This window comes from Mixophyes fleayi, chromosome 2 (assembly GCF_038048845.1).
Source record: "Mixophyes fleayi isolate aMixFle1 chromosome 2, aMixFle1.hap1, whole genome shotgun sequence".
NCBI classification, from domain to species: domain Eukaryota; kingdom Metazoa; phylum Chordata; class Amphibia; order Anura; family Limnodynastidae; genus Mixophyes; species Mixophyes fleayi.
Window position 1 is genome coordinate 192578720 of NC_134403.1, and position 18476 is coordinate 192597195.

The 18476-nt window shown below is 42.6% G+C and overlaps 1 protein-coding gene across 4 annotated transcripts in view; it reads right to left on the minus strand.

Moving 5' to 3' along the window:
* Positions 1-4397: 4397 nt before the first annotated feature.
* Positions 4398-18476, minus strand: part of SPOCD1 (SPOC domain containing 1) — a 135584-nt gene continuing 121505 nt past the window's right edge. For all 4 annotated transcript variants that reach the window (XM_075195192.1, XM_075195193.1, XM_075195191.1 and 1 more), the window contains 2 exons: positions 13439-13625; positions 4398-5198 (listed from right to left, as the gene is read on the minus strand). In XM_075195192.1, coding sequence (XP_075051293.1) covers positions 4705-5198; positions 13439-13625 — 681 coding nt within the window. In that variant the 3' untranslated portion in view covers positions 4398-4704. The remainder of the gene's footprint in view (positions 5199-13438; positions 13626-18476) is intronic.

Below are 18476 nucleotides of genomic sequence, written 5' to 3' on the forward strand. Positions count from 1 at the left end.
GTGTATTCATTTTTAAGTGACTAAGGTGACTCCAGTCAAGGCCAGCTGTTCAGATTGCAAATCTGAGACAGGCTGGGCGTTCGTGACATCACGTTCATGCCTGCCTCCCCCCTTTGCAATCACGGGTGCATTAAATTCCTCCGGTCCCAGGATTCAATATGATTCAACCAGGGTTTTTGTCAATTTTTTACCTCTTACTGACATGTCATTTCTAGCCAAGATACAACTAGAGATATCTTGAACACCTCTTCTCCACAGTTGTTGGAAGTCCCAGCGATGTAAAGTGTGCACAGTGATGTGTCTGTAGGGAGGCAAGATCATTCCAGAGTTCGAGTTGCAGGCAGAGACGCCACCACAGCTATTGAATATACTATACCAGTCACAAACGATACACACGATGGATCCTCCTTTAGATAGCACTAATGATGATTCTTCGAACACAGAATAGGGTCGGCACAAGCTCTTAAAATTGCTAGATACATCTGCTAGGTAAATAACATACGGGCATGACTCCAAGGTTAATGTCCCAGGTAATTGCACATGGTAGTAACATGGTAAAATGTTTCAACATGGCGCTGTGGGGTATTGGGCAGAATGCTAGGGATAAAATTAAAAAAGCCTTCTAGTGGATATGTTCATGATTACGGATTTGGCCAAAAGAGGCCTGGCGGCTCGGGAGACATACCGTAAAAGGGAGAAACTGTGCAGATTGTTTCCAAATTGGCTGGCAGGGTACTGTGTATTTGCAGCAATGTACATAGAGACCAGGCCAACAGAACATACTGAGGTGTGGCTATACCTGTATTTAGTTAAAGATATGTTCATCAATGACAACAAAATGGTATGAGGCACTCATGACAAACTGTTTCATTGAACAATGAGTGGGCATGCGACTTGTCGGCAAAAGCCTTTTCTGGCAGCATGGAGGGTCGCAACTCCCGTCCCCACCAAAGACAGGTGTATGCCTTTAATGCAGGATCATGTTCAAGGGGAACAACATGCACGTGTGTTCCATTTGCAGGAGTTCTAATCAAGAAACTGAGTGCCCTAGAAATGTGAAAGGCAAAGGAAGAGAAAGAAGTGCTCCAGGAGCTCCTGCATGTTAAAGATTTGCAAGTGCTTTAATTTTAAGACAAGTTTTCACTTACGGCTTTAGAATCCCTGTGCAAGTTGATTTGCACTTACCAGTCCCTAGGAACTTAAGGTCTGCTTATCTTTTCTCTCACATATTAGTGAGAGAAAAGTGTGAAAATAAATATGCCTGGGCCACGTATTGGGCCCCTTTTCTTTACCATTTTCAGGACTTAGTAGTTTCGCCCCCAGGTGTTGCTCCAAAGAAGTGGCCAAATACCGTCTGATCCAACACATGTCGTATCCAGCTGGGGATTCAGTCAACAATTCCATAGACTGCACCATAGTTCTGTTATTTATCAGTTTTTTTAGTCTGAGTTAGCTTAGTTCAAGAATTCGCACAAGGAACACCTTTTAGCCATCTGTCTGGCCATTGGCTAAAAGGTGTTTGCTGACTTTGCATCCAAAATAGTTTATGGGCTTTAAATTACATAGCGGCTTTTGGCCATTGGGTTTTACCCAACAGCCAATGTAAAAGTCCATTTACCCATGGGTTATTTGATCGCCTGTGCATAGGGTCGACAGAATCACCCCAATGCCAGGACACCTTATTCGCAGCCCAAGCTTTATTTTCCATTTTAAGGGTTCGCAGATAATTAAGCCGGTATAAAGGGACTAGCGGAGATGTCATTGACACCATCCACCAGACGAGCATACCGAGCAGTGTCGCAAACAATGGAGCCAATTCCTAGTTTTTTGAGGTCGTCGGGATTCAAATCAGAGCAACGACATAATGGCTTTTATTTGACCCCAATATAAAGCAGGTGCCTCAAAGACATTCATGTCCGCTATGCTACCGAGTATTATGTTTATGGCACCATTAAAGGGAGTCGAGGATCTAACAAAGATCTTCTTAATTTAAAAGGCCCTTAGCGTGTGACAGGCCGGTCCCCCGAGGAATTTAAGAGTTCATTTGGTTGGTTCACCGTTTAGTTGATTCCCTAAAAGGTGTGATGTTCGATGGTTACAAGTTAATTTTGTTTAGCACAGCCTTCTTTTTGACCTTTTTTGGCGTATTTAGGATTTGTGGATTAGTGGTGCAATCTAAACGATGCACAGGCTCGGGTTTGCTTGTGCGAGTGAATTATTCTCTGTACATATGATACCCCCATATGGAAATCCGGTGCCTATAAAAAATACATCAGACCAACAAAATAATTGGCCAGTTCCTAACCCTCACAAATTTGGGTAGTTCTGGGTGTCCAGACACAGGATGGCACTGAACTGGTCCTCCTTCTCCTGCCCTGTGGAGGTTCCTTGTTTGGGCAGAAGACAGCTCTGTGGCCGACTTTTCTTCCCCTTTTAACACATGAGATCGCAAAATGGGGCCACCAAGACATAATGGTAACCTATTTGGAAAAGGGAAAGTTACTGGATCTTATTATTAGGATCAGAGAGGATTTGAGGATTGTAAAGTCCAGATGACCGGCTATTCAGTTGTTCGGGTCTGGCATAGTATTACGCATCCTTTGCCATAGACCATCCCTTAATATCGGTGGATCAGGTACGGTTAATTAGAAGGGATGGAGTTCACCTCACCAATCAAGGTTTATGGCTATTTATCGAGCAAATTTTCTTGAAGGTTGGGGGTTATCTTAGTTTGCCTGGTGGCGGGCTGTCGGTCCATTGAAGGTGGTGGGAAAGGACTGCAATTGGAGACTGATACACACTGCGCTATAGGTATTGACTGCAGGTAACTTTCCTCTGTAACTGTAGGTAAAGGTGACTTTTGGTCCTTTTGTGTGGAGGAACTCTTGACTTGCTTTGTGGGGGCACGTCATTGTGAGTCTAGAGGGGTTGCAGTCAATCTGACGCAAGGTTTAGTGCTGGCCATTTAGTAAGGGAAGTCATCTTTGGTTAGTCGATTCAGGGCCAGTTGGACATCCACTCGTTTGCTTTGTATATTCAGCTGGAGCTGTCCCACAGTTTCTTTCTCCGCCAGCAAAAAATATTTCTTTAAATAAACTGTGACCTATTTTTGCCAAAGTTAATATTTGAGTCGTTATTTCATATTTACAGTGTAAGTTATAATTGTGGAAGGTAACTGTTAAGGGGAAAGGGGGCAGAAACGGTATGCAGTCTATACCCCTGCAAAGAAGGGGTGAGAGATATTACCATTTCAGAGGAGTGAGAGATATTACCCCTGCAGAGAAGGGGTGAAAGATAATACCACGCAGAGGGTGAGAAATATTACCCCACAGAGAAAGAGTGAGAGGTATTACTCCGTAGAGAAGGTGTGAGAGACATTGTCCTGCAGAGGAGGCTGAGGGATATTAACTCCGAAGAGGAGGGGTGAGTGAACACTGCTGTGAGAAATGAGGTTGAGCTAAAAAAAACACACCATTTAAATGTGACTGTCCCATTAATATTCTGTGCAAACGTTAAGGACTGTGCAGGAGGAGGCAGGAGATGTACATATGAACTGTACATAATTATTTTATCACTGCAACAGTTTAAAACTGTACTGGAGTGCTGACGTGTAAATAAAGTTTATTATGCAATATAGAGATGGTTTGGTGCCCAAATAATTGATAAATAATCTGATTGCACTGTACCACCAAGTTACATCACCTGTGTCCCAACATCTTCAAAGAATATCCTGCATGTGCCGGGTCCCTCCGGTCATCTACATCCATGGCAGGAACTAATCAGGGCTAGAGAAGGAGGTGCACTGCCTAACCTGTGCATCTCAGCACTAAACACAGTGGCAGGGCATTTAATGCACAAGACCTAGGGGCAACTGAGTGGCAGTAACAAGTACCAGTGACACATTAAGTTATATGGGAAAAGAAGCTGCTAAAAGCGAACTCCACGACTCGCCTAGCTACAGTTGCTGGCCTAATGGTGCTGCTGGTTAGGATTGCTAACACTGCAGGATGATAGTCTCATAGCCAAATACAGTGTGGAATGTCATGTCTTGAAAGCAAGAAGCAAAAGCAGAACTGAAAGGTATTTCCGAAATTTGCACTTCTGGAAAACAGCCTGTTTCTTTGCGAGTACTTTGCATGTATAACCTGCATTAGGCTATGAAGTCACAGTGGTGGGAAACAGGGGTATTTTAATGTTGAATTAAGCGAGACCCAAATGAGAAATAAGTTTCTGATGTCAAGCAGAATACAAACACGGATAAGTCATCCACATAAAATCCAACTATTGGTGCTTTTGTTTTTTTTACAAAATTGGGAATATGTCTCTAATGCCACTTCTAGATCTTCTATCAGTTTCTGACATTAACTACGTCATCTAAATTAAATGTCATGAAAATGTTTAATTTTTAAATATACTTTTATTGCATTTTGAAAATAAAACAAATACAACAATGAAACAATATTTTTTTAGAAAAATATGAACATTACAATTCAAAACAGTTTTTAAAGACTATGGTGTTACAGAAAGTTTTTAGCTATCCTAAACATTGTAGAAATTAAACCCCTGCCAGCTAGTAAACAGTTATATGGTCTAGAAAGCTAAAGGAAATATTTACAATCATTTTAAATTCTAAAACTGTTCAAAACCTGCTATGCAGAAAGTAAACAACAGCAACTATTCTAAGTGTTGTGTATTATTCTGATCTTAGAATGTAAAAGGCCAAAACTTGGGTGGCCCATACATGACTGATGGATCAACCATGGCAGCCGCATTAGTATCATAAGAAACAGGAGGCTGAAAACTGGGTATCATATTATGTATTGGCCAAATGGGGCTTGTTGCTGTTGTGACATCTGGGTGATTAGCCGTGGGCAAATTATTATAATTGTTGTAATTCTGTGATGCCATCTCTTGAAGACTGTTTGCCAAGAAACAGAGGCTACTTATCAGCTCTGGCACACCCACGTCCTCAGCTTCAGAGCTCTGCTCTCTGGAGGGAAGCCAAATAGGTGGGAGCCCTTGTTCTGCCATTTGACGCTCTTCTCTTTCCACATCATCTAGTATAGATGCAAAAATGTCATCAGGGACATCAAGATCCTCACTCTGTACCCTGCTGATCCTTTTTGGACAGGAAGTCCAGGATGGATGATTTGGAAGAAGAAGGCCTAGCAACAGATGGGGATGGCCATCATCAATCCCTATGGAAAAGATATCATACACAGAAAATAATGGCAAGACGCAAAGGCAATAGATACTCAGCAACAATTTTCATATATTGTCTTTTATAATTCACTGCATCAGTATACTTCTGAAATAAAAATGTTGGCACACACTAATAACTATCTGGGCTTCAATGAGGACTGTTAGTGTGCTAGAAAGACAACAGTACACACAAGCCAATAGTCATCTTCTGAATGTATTTACTGACATCGTGTGTATGGGCAGCATAACCCTTTGTCCTGAAGAGATATAAGCTTTCGAAAGTTTGTCTTAACAAAAAGAAAGCCATCACCAATTACTACTCAACTTTCTACATTTTAGAATAAATGAGAGATATTGTTTGCAAGGTTACATGACTGTTCCTGAGATATATTTAACTAAATATTGACGTTGTCAGATATTGTTGCAAGGGAAATTCTCAAAGGGGGTGAGTCTGGAAACAGAGATTACAAACATTTTTAAGAAATTTAAATTCTTTGTCACAAGCTAACAAACATATTTTTGGCTATGCAGAATAATAATAGTTCACAGACACAGCATGTAGCAGAGCGTGGATGGAGAAAAATAGTGATTATACATTCACATCGATATTTCAGTAAGCTATGGAGTTACCAAATTCTGCAGCAGTGTTTTCAAAATCCTCCTAGCAACAAGTGGTGTTCCTGCCAGCGAGCACAACATATGTGCCCGACCCTTGTAAGCATAACCTTTAAAAGTCATATGTTCAGCCTGGATTGCTACATCATCTCTCAGAAATCATCAGGATTCAAATCCCCATTTTGAAAAACTGTTATGCTGGGTATTTGAATCCCCATGACATCCAACACATGTGTTTGTGTGAGCACACGTGCTAATTTCAATTGGTAACAAAATTAATTTAAGCTTTTAGATATGCCCTGACAGGGGGTTTAAATAATACTTAGAGTCCGTGAAGAGATAGACTTACTATACCATGCTGGTTTTCAGTGTCACTGACTACTCCTTTTGGCACCACTTTGACATGCCAGTCACTCACCACATGTGAATTGACTGCACACCAACATGATGTCCTTGACAGTTGTAGGAGGATAATTGCTGCCACGAACAGGATCCTTCACCAGGACCTCGATGGTTAATCTGAAACCTTCTTATTCAGTTACTGTAGATCAGGACTGCTTGGTAGATTTTATTATTATCACTGTCATTATCATTATTACACATGCGCAACAAACTGCCCATTATTCATAACCTCTTCATCTGCAACACTCTTAACCATCTTGCCATCGCAAAAACCTGGCTTTCTTCTACTGATACTGCTTCCTCCGCTGCTGTTTCCAATTTCTTGATAATTTGGCTGCATGGCTTCCCCACTACCTCTTCTCAGACCACGCGTCCATCATCCTAGGTGACTTTAACAACCCACAGATCCAGTGTCCATCAAACTTCTTGCCCTTTCTTCGTCCTATGGCCTTTTAGAATGGACCTCTTCCCCCAACCCACTATTTCAGTCACTACCCTGACCTTGTCTTCTCCAATCAATGAGCTCTTTCTGACTTCTGACTTCTCCACCTCTTCCTTTCCACTCTCTGACCACCATCTCCTCTCTTTCACTCTTTCCTCATCTTCTTCATCTCCTGCACCCGCCCCCACACCAAAATCTACCCTTACTAGCCAAATCTTGATGCTCTTGATCCTGCTATTTTCGCCTCTACGCTTGAAATTCAACTCTCCCCTCTATCCACTCTGGCCTACCCCAACCAGGCAGCCTCCCTCTACAAAACATTTTTTTGTAGATACTCCGTTGCCCCCCCCCCCACTCTCCTCCCTCCCATTTTCCCTTACTGCTATTGATTTTGCCTTCTTTTTCTCTTCTACTATTGAGGCCATCAGACACAAAATCTCCTACCATCACAAATCTGCCACCCCTACTACTCCACCCTCCTCTCCCTCCAGCCACCACCTCTTGTGCTCCTTCAGCCCCACTATGAATGACTTAGTCCATTCTCTTATATTGTCATTTCCATCCTCAACCTGCCTCCTGGCTTCCTTCCCCTCTCACCTCCTTCACTCCTGCTCCCCCCACCACCTGCTCCCACCTTTCTCACCTCTTCAATCTGTCCCCCTCCATTGGAATCTTCCCCTCATCCTTTAAATATGCTCTTGTCTCACCCATTAAAAAAACAATAATGACCCCACCACACTCTCTAACTACCGCTCCATTCCTCTACTCCCTTTTGCCTCAAAGTTACTTGAGCGGCTTACCTACAACCATCTCAGCAGCTACCTCTCTGACAACTCCCTCCTTTAAACTCTTCAATCTGGCTTCCATCCTTCCACAGAAACCGCCTTGACCAATGTCAGCAATGTTCTTCTCTCGGCAAAATCCATTGGCCACTTCTCCCTGTTTATCCTCCTAGACCTCTCTGTGGCCTTTGACACCATGGATCACCCTCTCCTACTCCACACCCTTCACACCATTGGCCATTCTGACAACATCCTTTAATGATTCAACTCCTATTTCGCTAACCATCTCCTGAACTTTCTCCGTAGCTCAGTTGTACAGCTGTCTCTCAGCCATCTCCTCCTGAATGTCCTTATGCTTTCTCAAACTTAAGGTCAAAACTAGACTCACTGTCTTCCATCCATCAAGAGTCTTCTCCTCTCCCAACCTCTCTATCACTTTCTCAACACCCATAGCCCCACTGTTCCCCAACCCCACTGATTGGGCACCATCGTTGGAATCAGACCCTTCCTCGCATAGGATGTCACCAAAACTCTTATCCAGTCACTGATCATTTCTAATCTCGACCATTGCAACCTTCTCCTTATTGGCATTCCGCTAACCCCCCCCCCCCCCTCCCACACACACACACACCAACCTCGCTCCTCTTCGATCCATACTTAATGCTGCAGTTAGGCTTATCTTCCTCTCTCACTACTCACATCTGTCTGCCCCCCCCCCCTGCCATACCTTCCCCTGGCTCCCCTTCCCCTGCAGAATCCTCTTACAATTCCTCACCTTTAAATACAAGGCCTTCTCCTACTCATACAAGGTCTTCTCCAATACAAAGTCAGTGTCGCTCAGACACTTTGAGACTGTACTTGAGCTTACCAGAACCTTCTGCCCCTCCTCAAAGTTTCTAGTTTGGAAATACTGATCGCACCAAGTGTTCTACTTGGTTTGTACTTCTAGGAGGTTAGACTGAACTGTACCTATGAGCCACTGTAACTACTGACTGAGCTGCACTATACACTATACTCCACCACAAGTATTCTGTGTAGCTAGCTGTCCATGCCAAAAATTCCTGGATGTACCCTGAGTCTGTGGCCATGCAGCAACTCAAATGGTGAAAAACTGGTAGACTCCTACATAAACTCACAACAAGCAAACATAAGGTGTGGTAGGTTATGCTTCCAGCCTCTCCCCGCCAAAGTCACAAATGCCCATAGCATCTGGGTTTGAATCCCAATAAACAGCTTGTCCAGTCCATGTTTAGGTAAAGCTACATCACTCAGCTTAGAAACATTGAACCAGTTCACTCAAAAAATGTGTTCCATGATAGGTTAGGTTATCAAATCGATTGGATTAATCAACCATTGTGAGAATGTACCCCTTTCCTGATCTAATGGGAACAGACAGTGGACCTTCTATGTCCAAAGCTACCTGCTGAAAACGGTTCTCTACTGGCAAGGATTTGAGGGGGACACAAGTACTGGAATGTCTAAACCACTGGCAAGTGTCACAGGAATTACAGAAGTCTCTGACTCTAAAAGCCACAAATAATTTTGCGTCAGTGTTGGTTACTCCTCTGGTGTCCAGCCAGAGGATTTCCGTTAGCAGCTGATGATAGTTGAATGTGCTCCTAGAAAGGCCTACCCCTTCCACATTCCTGGTTATCCTGTACATTAGCCCATTGTGTCAGGTCACATACTCACCTTCATCCCTGAAAGGCTGATTCCATGTGGTTGTCTCATGCTATCCAGAGTAGGATCAGAGAGCTTATCTCCCCTAAACTCCCTCCTGTGGCAGTCACTCTCTGCTAGATTAGGACATTTTACTGGGGATCTACTTTTTCACAGTCAAAACATAATCTTTCCAGCCAGGGCTCAGAGGGTCTGTGATAGCAGTCAGGGATGAGAGGGTGCTGGCTAGAAGCTCTCGAGCAGGGCCACTCCACAATAGGCACACAATGCATGTCCCTGCAGTGTAGAGACAAAATATTTCCAATCTGTCTTTGGCAGTCATGGAGTCTGCTTGTCATCTCAAACACCTGCAAATGACCATCAACGTCTGAAATACTGTACGCAAATTTGGAAAACCTAGTCATCATCATCATCATCATTTATCATCATTTATTTATATAGCGCCACTAATTCCGCAGCGCTGTACAGAGAACTCATTCACATCAGTCCCTGCCCCATTGGAGCTTACAGTCTAAATTCCCTACTATAAACACACACTCATGTAAAGACAGACAGACAGAGAGGGAGAGACTAGGGTCAATTTGATTTCAGCCAATTAACCTACCAGTATGTTTTTGGAGTGTGGGAGGAAACCGGAGCACCCGGAGGAAACCCACGCAAACACAGGGAGAACATACAAACTCCACACAGATAAGGCCATGGTTGGGAATTGAACTCATGACCCCAGTGCTGTGAGGCAGATGTGCTAACCACTAGGCCACTGTGCTGCCTAGTCACACAAGCCTATGTACTGTGACTGGTACCTGTTTACTGCGGGCTGGAGGTCGTGACAAAACATTCCTTGCACCATGCATGATAAACAGCCCTGGATACACCAACACGTTATGCTGCCAGTTGCTTCCTTAGCACTGAACCCTGATGTTGGTTTTGGGGAACGGTCAGGGGCTGTTTTTATTCATTATTTAAACACTACAGATATATGTTACGTACTCACCTCTCCTCACTCCAGCGTCATTCTCGTTCCCTGCATCTGAAGGAGCTTCCAGGTATCGTCGGTCTCATGACCGCATGCCGTGGCAGGAAGATTGATTTACTGTGTATATAAACATCACTCTGGCACTAGTTCAGTGTCAGAGCAACTTGTATCTATTGTGACTGTTTCTGTGTACTTTGCTTGTATCCTGCTTTATTCCTGTGTACCAGTTACCTATACCTACTCTCCTGCGCTTGTGTACCGATCCTGGCTTGCTGACTATCCGTTGTTTCAGTGCTATTTGCCTTCAGTGTTACAGACCTCGGATTGACCTGACCTTGAATCTGCCTGCTGTTCTTGTACTCCGCTGCAAGATAGTATTAACAGACCCTACTTGTCCTTAACTTGTTTTTGCCTGCTGATTTGATACTCCGCTGCCAGACTGTGTTACCGGATGACGACTTGTCTTGACTCAGATTTTGACTGCTGACTCTGTACTTAGCTGACAGAATGTGTCCCCCTCCACTGCCCCTCTCACGCTGTGTCCCCCTCCTCTGCCCCGCTGTGCCTCTCCTCTGCCCCACCTCTGCTCTCTGTCCCCCTTCTCTGCCCTGTTGTCCGCATCCTCTGCTCTCTGTCCCCATCCTCTGCTCTCTGTCCCCATCCTCTGCCCCTCTGTCCCCCTCCTCTGCTCTCTGTCCCCCTCCTCTGCCCTGCTGTCACTATCCTCTGCCCCTCTGTCCCCCTCCTCTGCTCTCTGTCCCCCTCCTCTGCCCTGCTGTCACCATCCTCTGCCCCGCTGTCCCCTTCCTCTGCCCCGCTGTCACCATCCTCTGCTCTCCTCCTCTGTCCCGCTGTCACCATCCTCTGTCCCCCTCCTCTGTCCCGCTGTCACCACCCTCTGCTCTCCTTCTCTGTCCCGCTGTCACCATCCTGTCACCAACCTCTGTCCCGCTGTCACCATCCTCTGCTCTCCTCCTCTGTCCCGCTGTCACCATCCTCTGCTCTCCTCCTCTGTCCCGCTGTCACCATCCTGTCACCAACCTCTGTCCCGCTGTCACCATCCTCTGCTCTCCTCCTCTGTCCCGCTGTCACCATCCTGTCACCAACCTCTGTCCCGCTGTCACCATCCTCTGCTCTCCTCCTCTGTCCCGCTGTCACCATCCTCTGTCCCCCTCCTCTGTCCCACTGTCACCATCCTCTGCTCTCCTCCTCTGTCCCGCTGTCACCATCCTCTCACCAACCTCTGTCACCATCCTCTGTTCTCCTCCGCTATCACCATCCTGTCACAACCTCTGTCCCGCTGTCACCATCCTCTGCTCTCCTCCTCTGTCCCGCTGTCACCATCCTCTGTCCCCCTCCTCTGCCACGATCCCTCTCACTCTGCCGCGCGCCAGGCGCCAGCCATAAAAAATTAAAAAAACACATAAACTTACCAATCCGTCGGGCGCCGGGACCCAGCAACCTCCTCTCTCCTGCAGCTTGTTACTGACGTCGATATTCAGTGACAGCTGCAGGAGAGAGGAGGATGCTGGGTCCCGGCGCCCGGCGGATTGGTAAGTTTCTGTGTTTTGTTTTGTTTTTTATGTCTGGCCCGCGGCACCCCAGTGACAGCGCCGCGGCACCCCTGGGAGCCGCGGCGCACAGTTTGGGAACCGCCGGTCTAACCAATCTCTTCAATGCCATCTCCTGCCCACCTGTGTCCTCTTCTTCCACAGTGCTACACCTAGAGGCAGACCTGTGGGCCGAAACCTGCAAGCTCTCAGCAGCAAAGCCCATCCCGCCTTGCGATGGTTCTTGGTGAACATCGGGGAGCGCGTTAGACACCGCACCACTGGCTGGCTGCCGTTAACCTAGATTAGCACAGGGATCCCATTCCGTCTGTTACAATATATCAGTCATAATTATCATGTTACCACCAGCCCTTATCAATACGCCTCCTTAGAAGCCAAGTAGTCCGCATATCTAGGGGACGGACATGTTATACTTATATGTGCACACCCTTATGTACAAGCCTCCAATCAGCCTCTCTAGGTAATTTAAACTCAAATATATTGTTTTGTGCATGTGCAGTGTACGCTAGTCAAAGTCATTAATTAGGTATTGTGTATTTATATTACCTTTTTTTAGTAAGGTTCCTATGTTCTTGGCAATTACTGACACTAGTTGTGGCTAGTGCACTGGCAAGAAGTTGAAAGTTGATATCTAAGCCTTGGGTCACTTCCAGATGATTGATACACCATCTCAATTTATCATCATCCTGATCATTAGCTATTTATATAGCGCCAATAATTCTGCAGCACTGTACAAAAAACACACTCACATCAGTCCCTACCCCATTGGAGCTTACAGTCTAAATTCCCTAACATTCACACACACAAAGACTAAGGTCAATTTGATAGCAGCCTATTAACCTACTAGTATGTTTTCGGAGTGTGGGAGGAAACCGGAGCACCCGGAGGAAATCCATGCAAACACAGAGAGCACATACAAACTCCAAACAGATAAGGCTGTGGACAGGAATTGAACTCATGATCCCAGTGCTGTGAGGCTTTCTAACATGCAGACATTTCCTACCTTTACACCACCCACTTTTTGCTCTATCCACATACACATATGCAGCTCTAACACTAAGACATGGAGCCTATCATATGGGGCAAAAGGATCAATTTGACAATAAAGTTGACAATTAGAACTTGGAGAAAGGTAAAGGTACTTTAAACAAAAGTTGTTCAGTGCACAAATGATATAGGCCTGGGAGAAATACTTAACTGAAATGTAATCTTGATCAGCATAAAGATCACTGATCAGTCACTGCACAGTGAAAGTAACTCTTCCTTTCTGTTTGCTTATTTCAAGTAATAGTGCAGGACAATAAATAGAAGATCTCTGGTCTAGGGGCTAGATTTACTAAGCTGCGGGTTTGAAAAAGTGGGGATGTTGCCTAAAGCAACCAATCAGATTCTAGCTGTCATTTTGTAGAAGGTACTAAATAAATGAAAGCTAGAATCTGTTTGGTAGCTATAGGCAACATCCCCACTTTTTCAAACCCGCAGCTTAGTAAATCTAGCCCTAGGACTCATGATCATCAACACTTGCCACCAATGCATGAACAAAGAGCAACCAAAATCAACAGTATTTTATATAAAAATAGAAAAATAGCTATAATAGAAAAATAGAAAAAAATATAATTAAGTGCAAAAACCGAATGACTGAGATGACAGAAGTCCTAGCAAATTGTCAGATGATAATAAATATTTTACCACTAGAATAAACATTCAAAATGAAAAGAAACAGTGCTAAGACACATGGAAGAAGTAAGCTTTCTTGGATGAGACTTACCTGGTCCCCCCAATGGGTGTAGTCTGGGAGGGATTGGTTGAAATGCTGGCAGTGGGATAAGAAAGGCCTCCATTTTGTTGGTCCTAATAATTCCATATTTCAGTTTGCAGTTGAGGTATGAATAGAGCCGGCTACAGAACACAGCATCACTAGCGGTCTGTGGATAGAAGCGGAGCAGGCACATATCCTGTGTGGACACAATCACAAACACTGTATATTTTGCTACTGCATAAAATACCAAACATATCATATACATATGTGGTCTGGTTAAGCTGATGTTATAAACTCACATGTATGAAAAAATTATGATAGAGAATACAGCAGAACATTTTTTAAGTAATCTGAAATTATATCCTTTTAAAAAAAGATTATTGCAAGTAAAAATATAATGGATCGCTGAATTTGCAGAGGTATATTAGTAAGATTTATATATGGAGTTAGAATACACTGTATTTTTCTGAATTATATATTTGTAAAATGTATTACCCGATTATTTATTAATATATGTTGTCATATTACAATCTAATTACAATAAGTTTGAGACTTGTGCAATCATATATGTCTTCAAAAGTGGCCAATTGCTTACTGCCATAAATTGTGTCGATATGTGTGATTTCAATGCTTGAATATGATAACACTAGCCAAAAAAGGTCGTCTTTATATTGCCTTTAATATAAAACAATAAATTGACAATTTTATACAATTTTGAAGTTGACATCATGCTAGTCCTTGATAAAAAAATTGTGGATTACCAAAATGCGACAGCTGCTACCAGCTACTGCAGTATGAGCTTTATTTACTATCACAAGTTCTCCTAATTGGATCTATAGGCTTTTAAAAAGCTATCAATAGAATTTCAAGAAAGGCATCATGCTAATATTTCTGGCTGAATGGTTTTCATTGACATTTTAACATCTTAGGGTATAACTGCAACTCCAGTCCTCAAGGGCTTATAACAAATAAGCTTCAAACCGAAACAATGATAACTCATATTTAAAAAGTATATGTAAGAAGCATCTATTAATATACTTAAAAAGCAAGAAACTAATATTTTATGCTGACTTACTACAGTTCTACAATCTTAGGCATCTGCCAACTAGGAACTGCCACGAAGATGTCTCTAAAAATGTGCAGTAGTAAGCTATATACACAGAGAACAATGAAAACTATATATACTGCTCTAAACAAATAAAGGCTACTTTAACACCATCTTTGCTTCATAAGTGCTAAGTCAATCAATGAATCATTTAATGGTCAGAGCAAATACTAAATGCTTAACTTCTACAGGTTCTGAGCATTTGACATCCTCTGTCTAGGTGTCTGTCTTATTTCGCACAAGTACTATGATTATTATTATTATTATTGACATCCTCTGTCTAGGTGTCTGTCTTATGTCGCACAAGTACTATGATAACAATAAAATTGAACTGGTCCTCATTTAATGTAGGCTGCAATTCTGTGGACCAAATGTAATTGTAAAATTATGGCCACAAAATTGAGGCCTAACATGCATTGACTGTAGCTAAATAGATAAACTCCATTTACCAGTTCACAGACCCATGTCCACAACTTGGCAGACAAATTAAATTATAAAAGATATAAATGAATTGAACACAACATACTAAATGTAGCTGCAAACGCTACAGAGCACTAAACACCTAATAATATCATAAGTCAGTAAGGTGTTGTGGTGTATGTCTCCATTCTGACTTCTCTGCCCTAACTAGACCAGCTGTCATGAGTTCCCAACACCCTTCAGGTGTATTTAAGGCCTGCTAAAGCACTGTTGGTTGATTGAGCATTGTGGTCTGTCCCTGTGCCCAGCTCTGCTTTCTCTCTGCTTGTGTCTTTGTTTTAACGTGAGTCTTGTACACCGTGTTTTTTTGGTCCCACTGTCCTGTGCCAACAGGGGACATCAGATCTGATTTTGTCATTGCCTTGCCTTGTTTTCGTCTGAGAGTTCCCTGCTGTAGCACTGATGTCCCCTGTGTTATAACGGTAAGTCCTGGGGGACATCTAAGTGCCTGAGCATAGGGAAAAGCAGCTGCTATAAACCCAAAAGCATGCGGAGTCTGGATACTCTGTTCTCCTTTAGTGATTTAGGTAACGCGTTTTTCCCAATCCTTGTGTTATTCCTGCTATAAAAGCCATGGAAGGCACAAGGGGACTGCTGAAAGGCCAGATTTATTTGGGTATTACACAACATAATCACACTATTATAATCAGAGTAGCTCTGTGATTGTGATTGAGATATCTAGCTAAAATATCAGGAAAAAAAACTCAATTCTGTACTTGGGTATCAATAAAGGTTGGTTTACAACAAGGAACCTTCCAGACTTTCCAGATACATTACTTAACGCTACATATGAAATCTGAATTATTTAGTAATTGAGCAATCTAAAATCATCTCTCTGCCCCAACTATTAAAGTCATTTTATCGCTTACCAATAAAACATTGTCCAATGCGAATGTTGTGGTTCCAAAGCACAAAGATATTTAATTGCAAAATATAGCAGGATTTACAGCAACCATTATTACGCATTAAAGATGTTACAATAAAGCAGGAAAGTATAAAAACACTGAATACATTACATTTTCCTTATAGTTCTTCACCCAGTCATGGTCACATGTAGTCAGGATCAGAGAGACAAAACAATGGTCCAGTATGCTTATATGTAGCTTCAGCATAGAAAAAACACTGATGATGTCACTATGTATACAGATAACACTTAGTGAGGTCTTCATTGGTCCAGGGTTAATGATATTCCAGTTCCCTGCTGGTCATAGGTCAGTTCATTTGATCCTTTCAAAGGGTGAGGGGCAAACTCCCCCAAGTGTTGTCTACGTTTTCCCTCTAAATAACCAGTTCAAACTGACCCACACACTAAGTACATCTGAGTACTAATCTCATATTGCTTATATCTTGCGACCGCTACATTCGATCGCTACTCTGTCCAAACCAGGTTAATGTTGGTGAAATAATATTTAATATGAGACCAAACTCTTTACCTTTTAAAACACCATAAATACCTTTACTATAGTATTATATATGCATAAATAAACAATCTAACACAGTTTACTAATAAATAAATAAATGTGGATTGAAACCTTATTAAATGTGTATTATTTACAAGTGTAAGTGCGAATGTAACTGTGTGTTATGAACCCGTGCGATTGCATCATAAAACGTGGCGTATTAATCACATTCGCACGGTAAAACTATATTAATCAATATGGTTTACTTCATCCCATTATTTGACTTCGACACAACCTACATGGTAACCAATTTTCACCAGTCTGAAATCCAGCGTTTCCATGCAGTTTTCTGTGCTATATGTGATATCATAAAGCACTTTAAAGGTAGACAAAACCCTGATGTAGAAAATATTTAGAAAAAGTCTAAAAGGCTGTAGGTGGCCTATTTATTTGTATGTTAATTTGTGATGTCATTCTTCACGTTAAATAGATTTTACTTTGTAGCAGGAGATGCTTTTACATGTTAGTCATATTTCAATTAATTATTTATAAAGTACAAAAGCATTCCACAAAGGAATATAATAGGATCTGAAAACAACTGACAGACATGATGGAATGTAGTTACCATCTAAACCTCATCACACAGAAAATGCTCGTTTTGCTGATGATTTTAATGGAATTTCACCTTGTTTTCTCTATTGTTTTGTAAATATAATAACAAAATAGTGTAGCTGATGGGCATAGAGAAATTATCTTTCATTTATTAAAGTGAAAAGGGTGCCATATCCAAGGTCAAAATAAGTATAGTTCTAGAGCTTCAGTAGAAGAGTTAGGTCAACTGGCCAAATTACCATGAAAATTTAAATGCTTTGCTTAAGTCCTTGGAAACAGGCAATACATCTTTCTATCTTAAACATTGTTAGGTATTCTCTCCCCCTACTTCCATACTTAAAGGGACACTAACCTCAAACATGTTCTATGCATTAAGAGGCTTTCCACTTTAAGTCATACTTGCCAACTCTCCCGGAATGTCCGGGAGACTCCCGCATTTTGTGAGAGTCTCCCGGACTCCCGGGCGAGTGTGGCAATCTCCCGAATTCTGCCCACTTCACTAGGAAGTGCCCCACTTCCTAGTGAAGTGGGCAGAATTAGATCCCAAACGCCGCGATTCCCGGTGAATCGCGGCGTTTGGCCCCGCCCCCGCTGTCAAATGACGCAATTTGCGTCATGACGTCACAGGGGGCGGGGCCGAAATGACGCGATTTCGGCCACCCCGCCCCTTCACGCCCCCCTCCACTGGCTGGCTCCCGGAAGGGAGCTGAAGAAAGTAGGTAAGTATGCTTTAAGTTAAATGAAATCCCAACCTGTGTAGTTTCCTCCCATACACACATATAGCCGGGACCTCTGGCAATGACCTTGTCGCTGCTCAGATCTCGAGACTGAGCATTAAAAGCAAAGGTCCCGGCTATATGTGAGTACTGGAACACTGCTAAATATAGAGAATTGTAAGGGTGTTATATTACTATTGGGACTAGTACAAGGTTTATTCAAAATGGAAATACTATTTAATTAGTTTTATGTCATCCCTCTGTGCAGGCTATGAGAATCTAACAACTTTTTGTCATATCCTAATATCTGCAGACACTATCTTACTGTTCCTCTCTAGCTCACTGTCCAACTTATACCAAATCTAATCCACTTTTGCACCTGTTAAACTGAGAAATGCTGAGAAATGCCCCAAAAACTAGAATATATGGAAATGGAACTATATATATTTCAGATGTATCATATCAATCAGTATACAGTGCATAAACTGCACATCAGACACTTCATGTTCAATGGTGCAGAAAGCAACTGGAATGGACTACCAAGCATTGGGAAAAGGTAATATGCTCAGATGAAAAATTGCCATGTTTTGGAGAAACTAATAAGTACAAATGTGGTGTCATCTAAAGAATTCTACAGTCCAAATTCTTGTTTCCAACAGTGAAGTGTTACGGTGGTTTATGTAATGTTATAAGTTGCATTTTCCTGGCCTGCCTAAAATGCAGTCAATCATTAA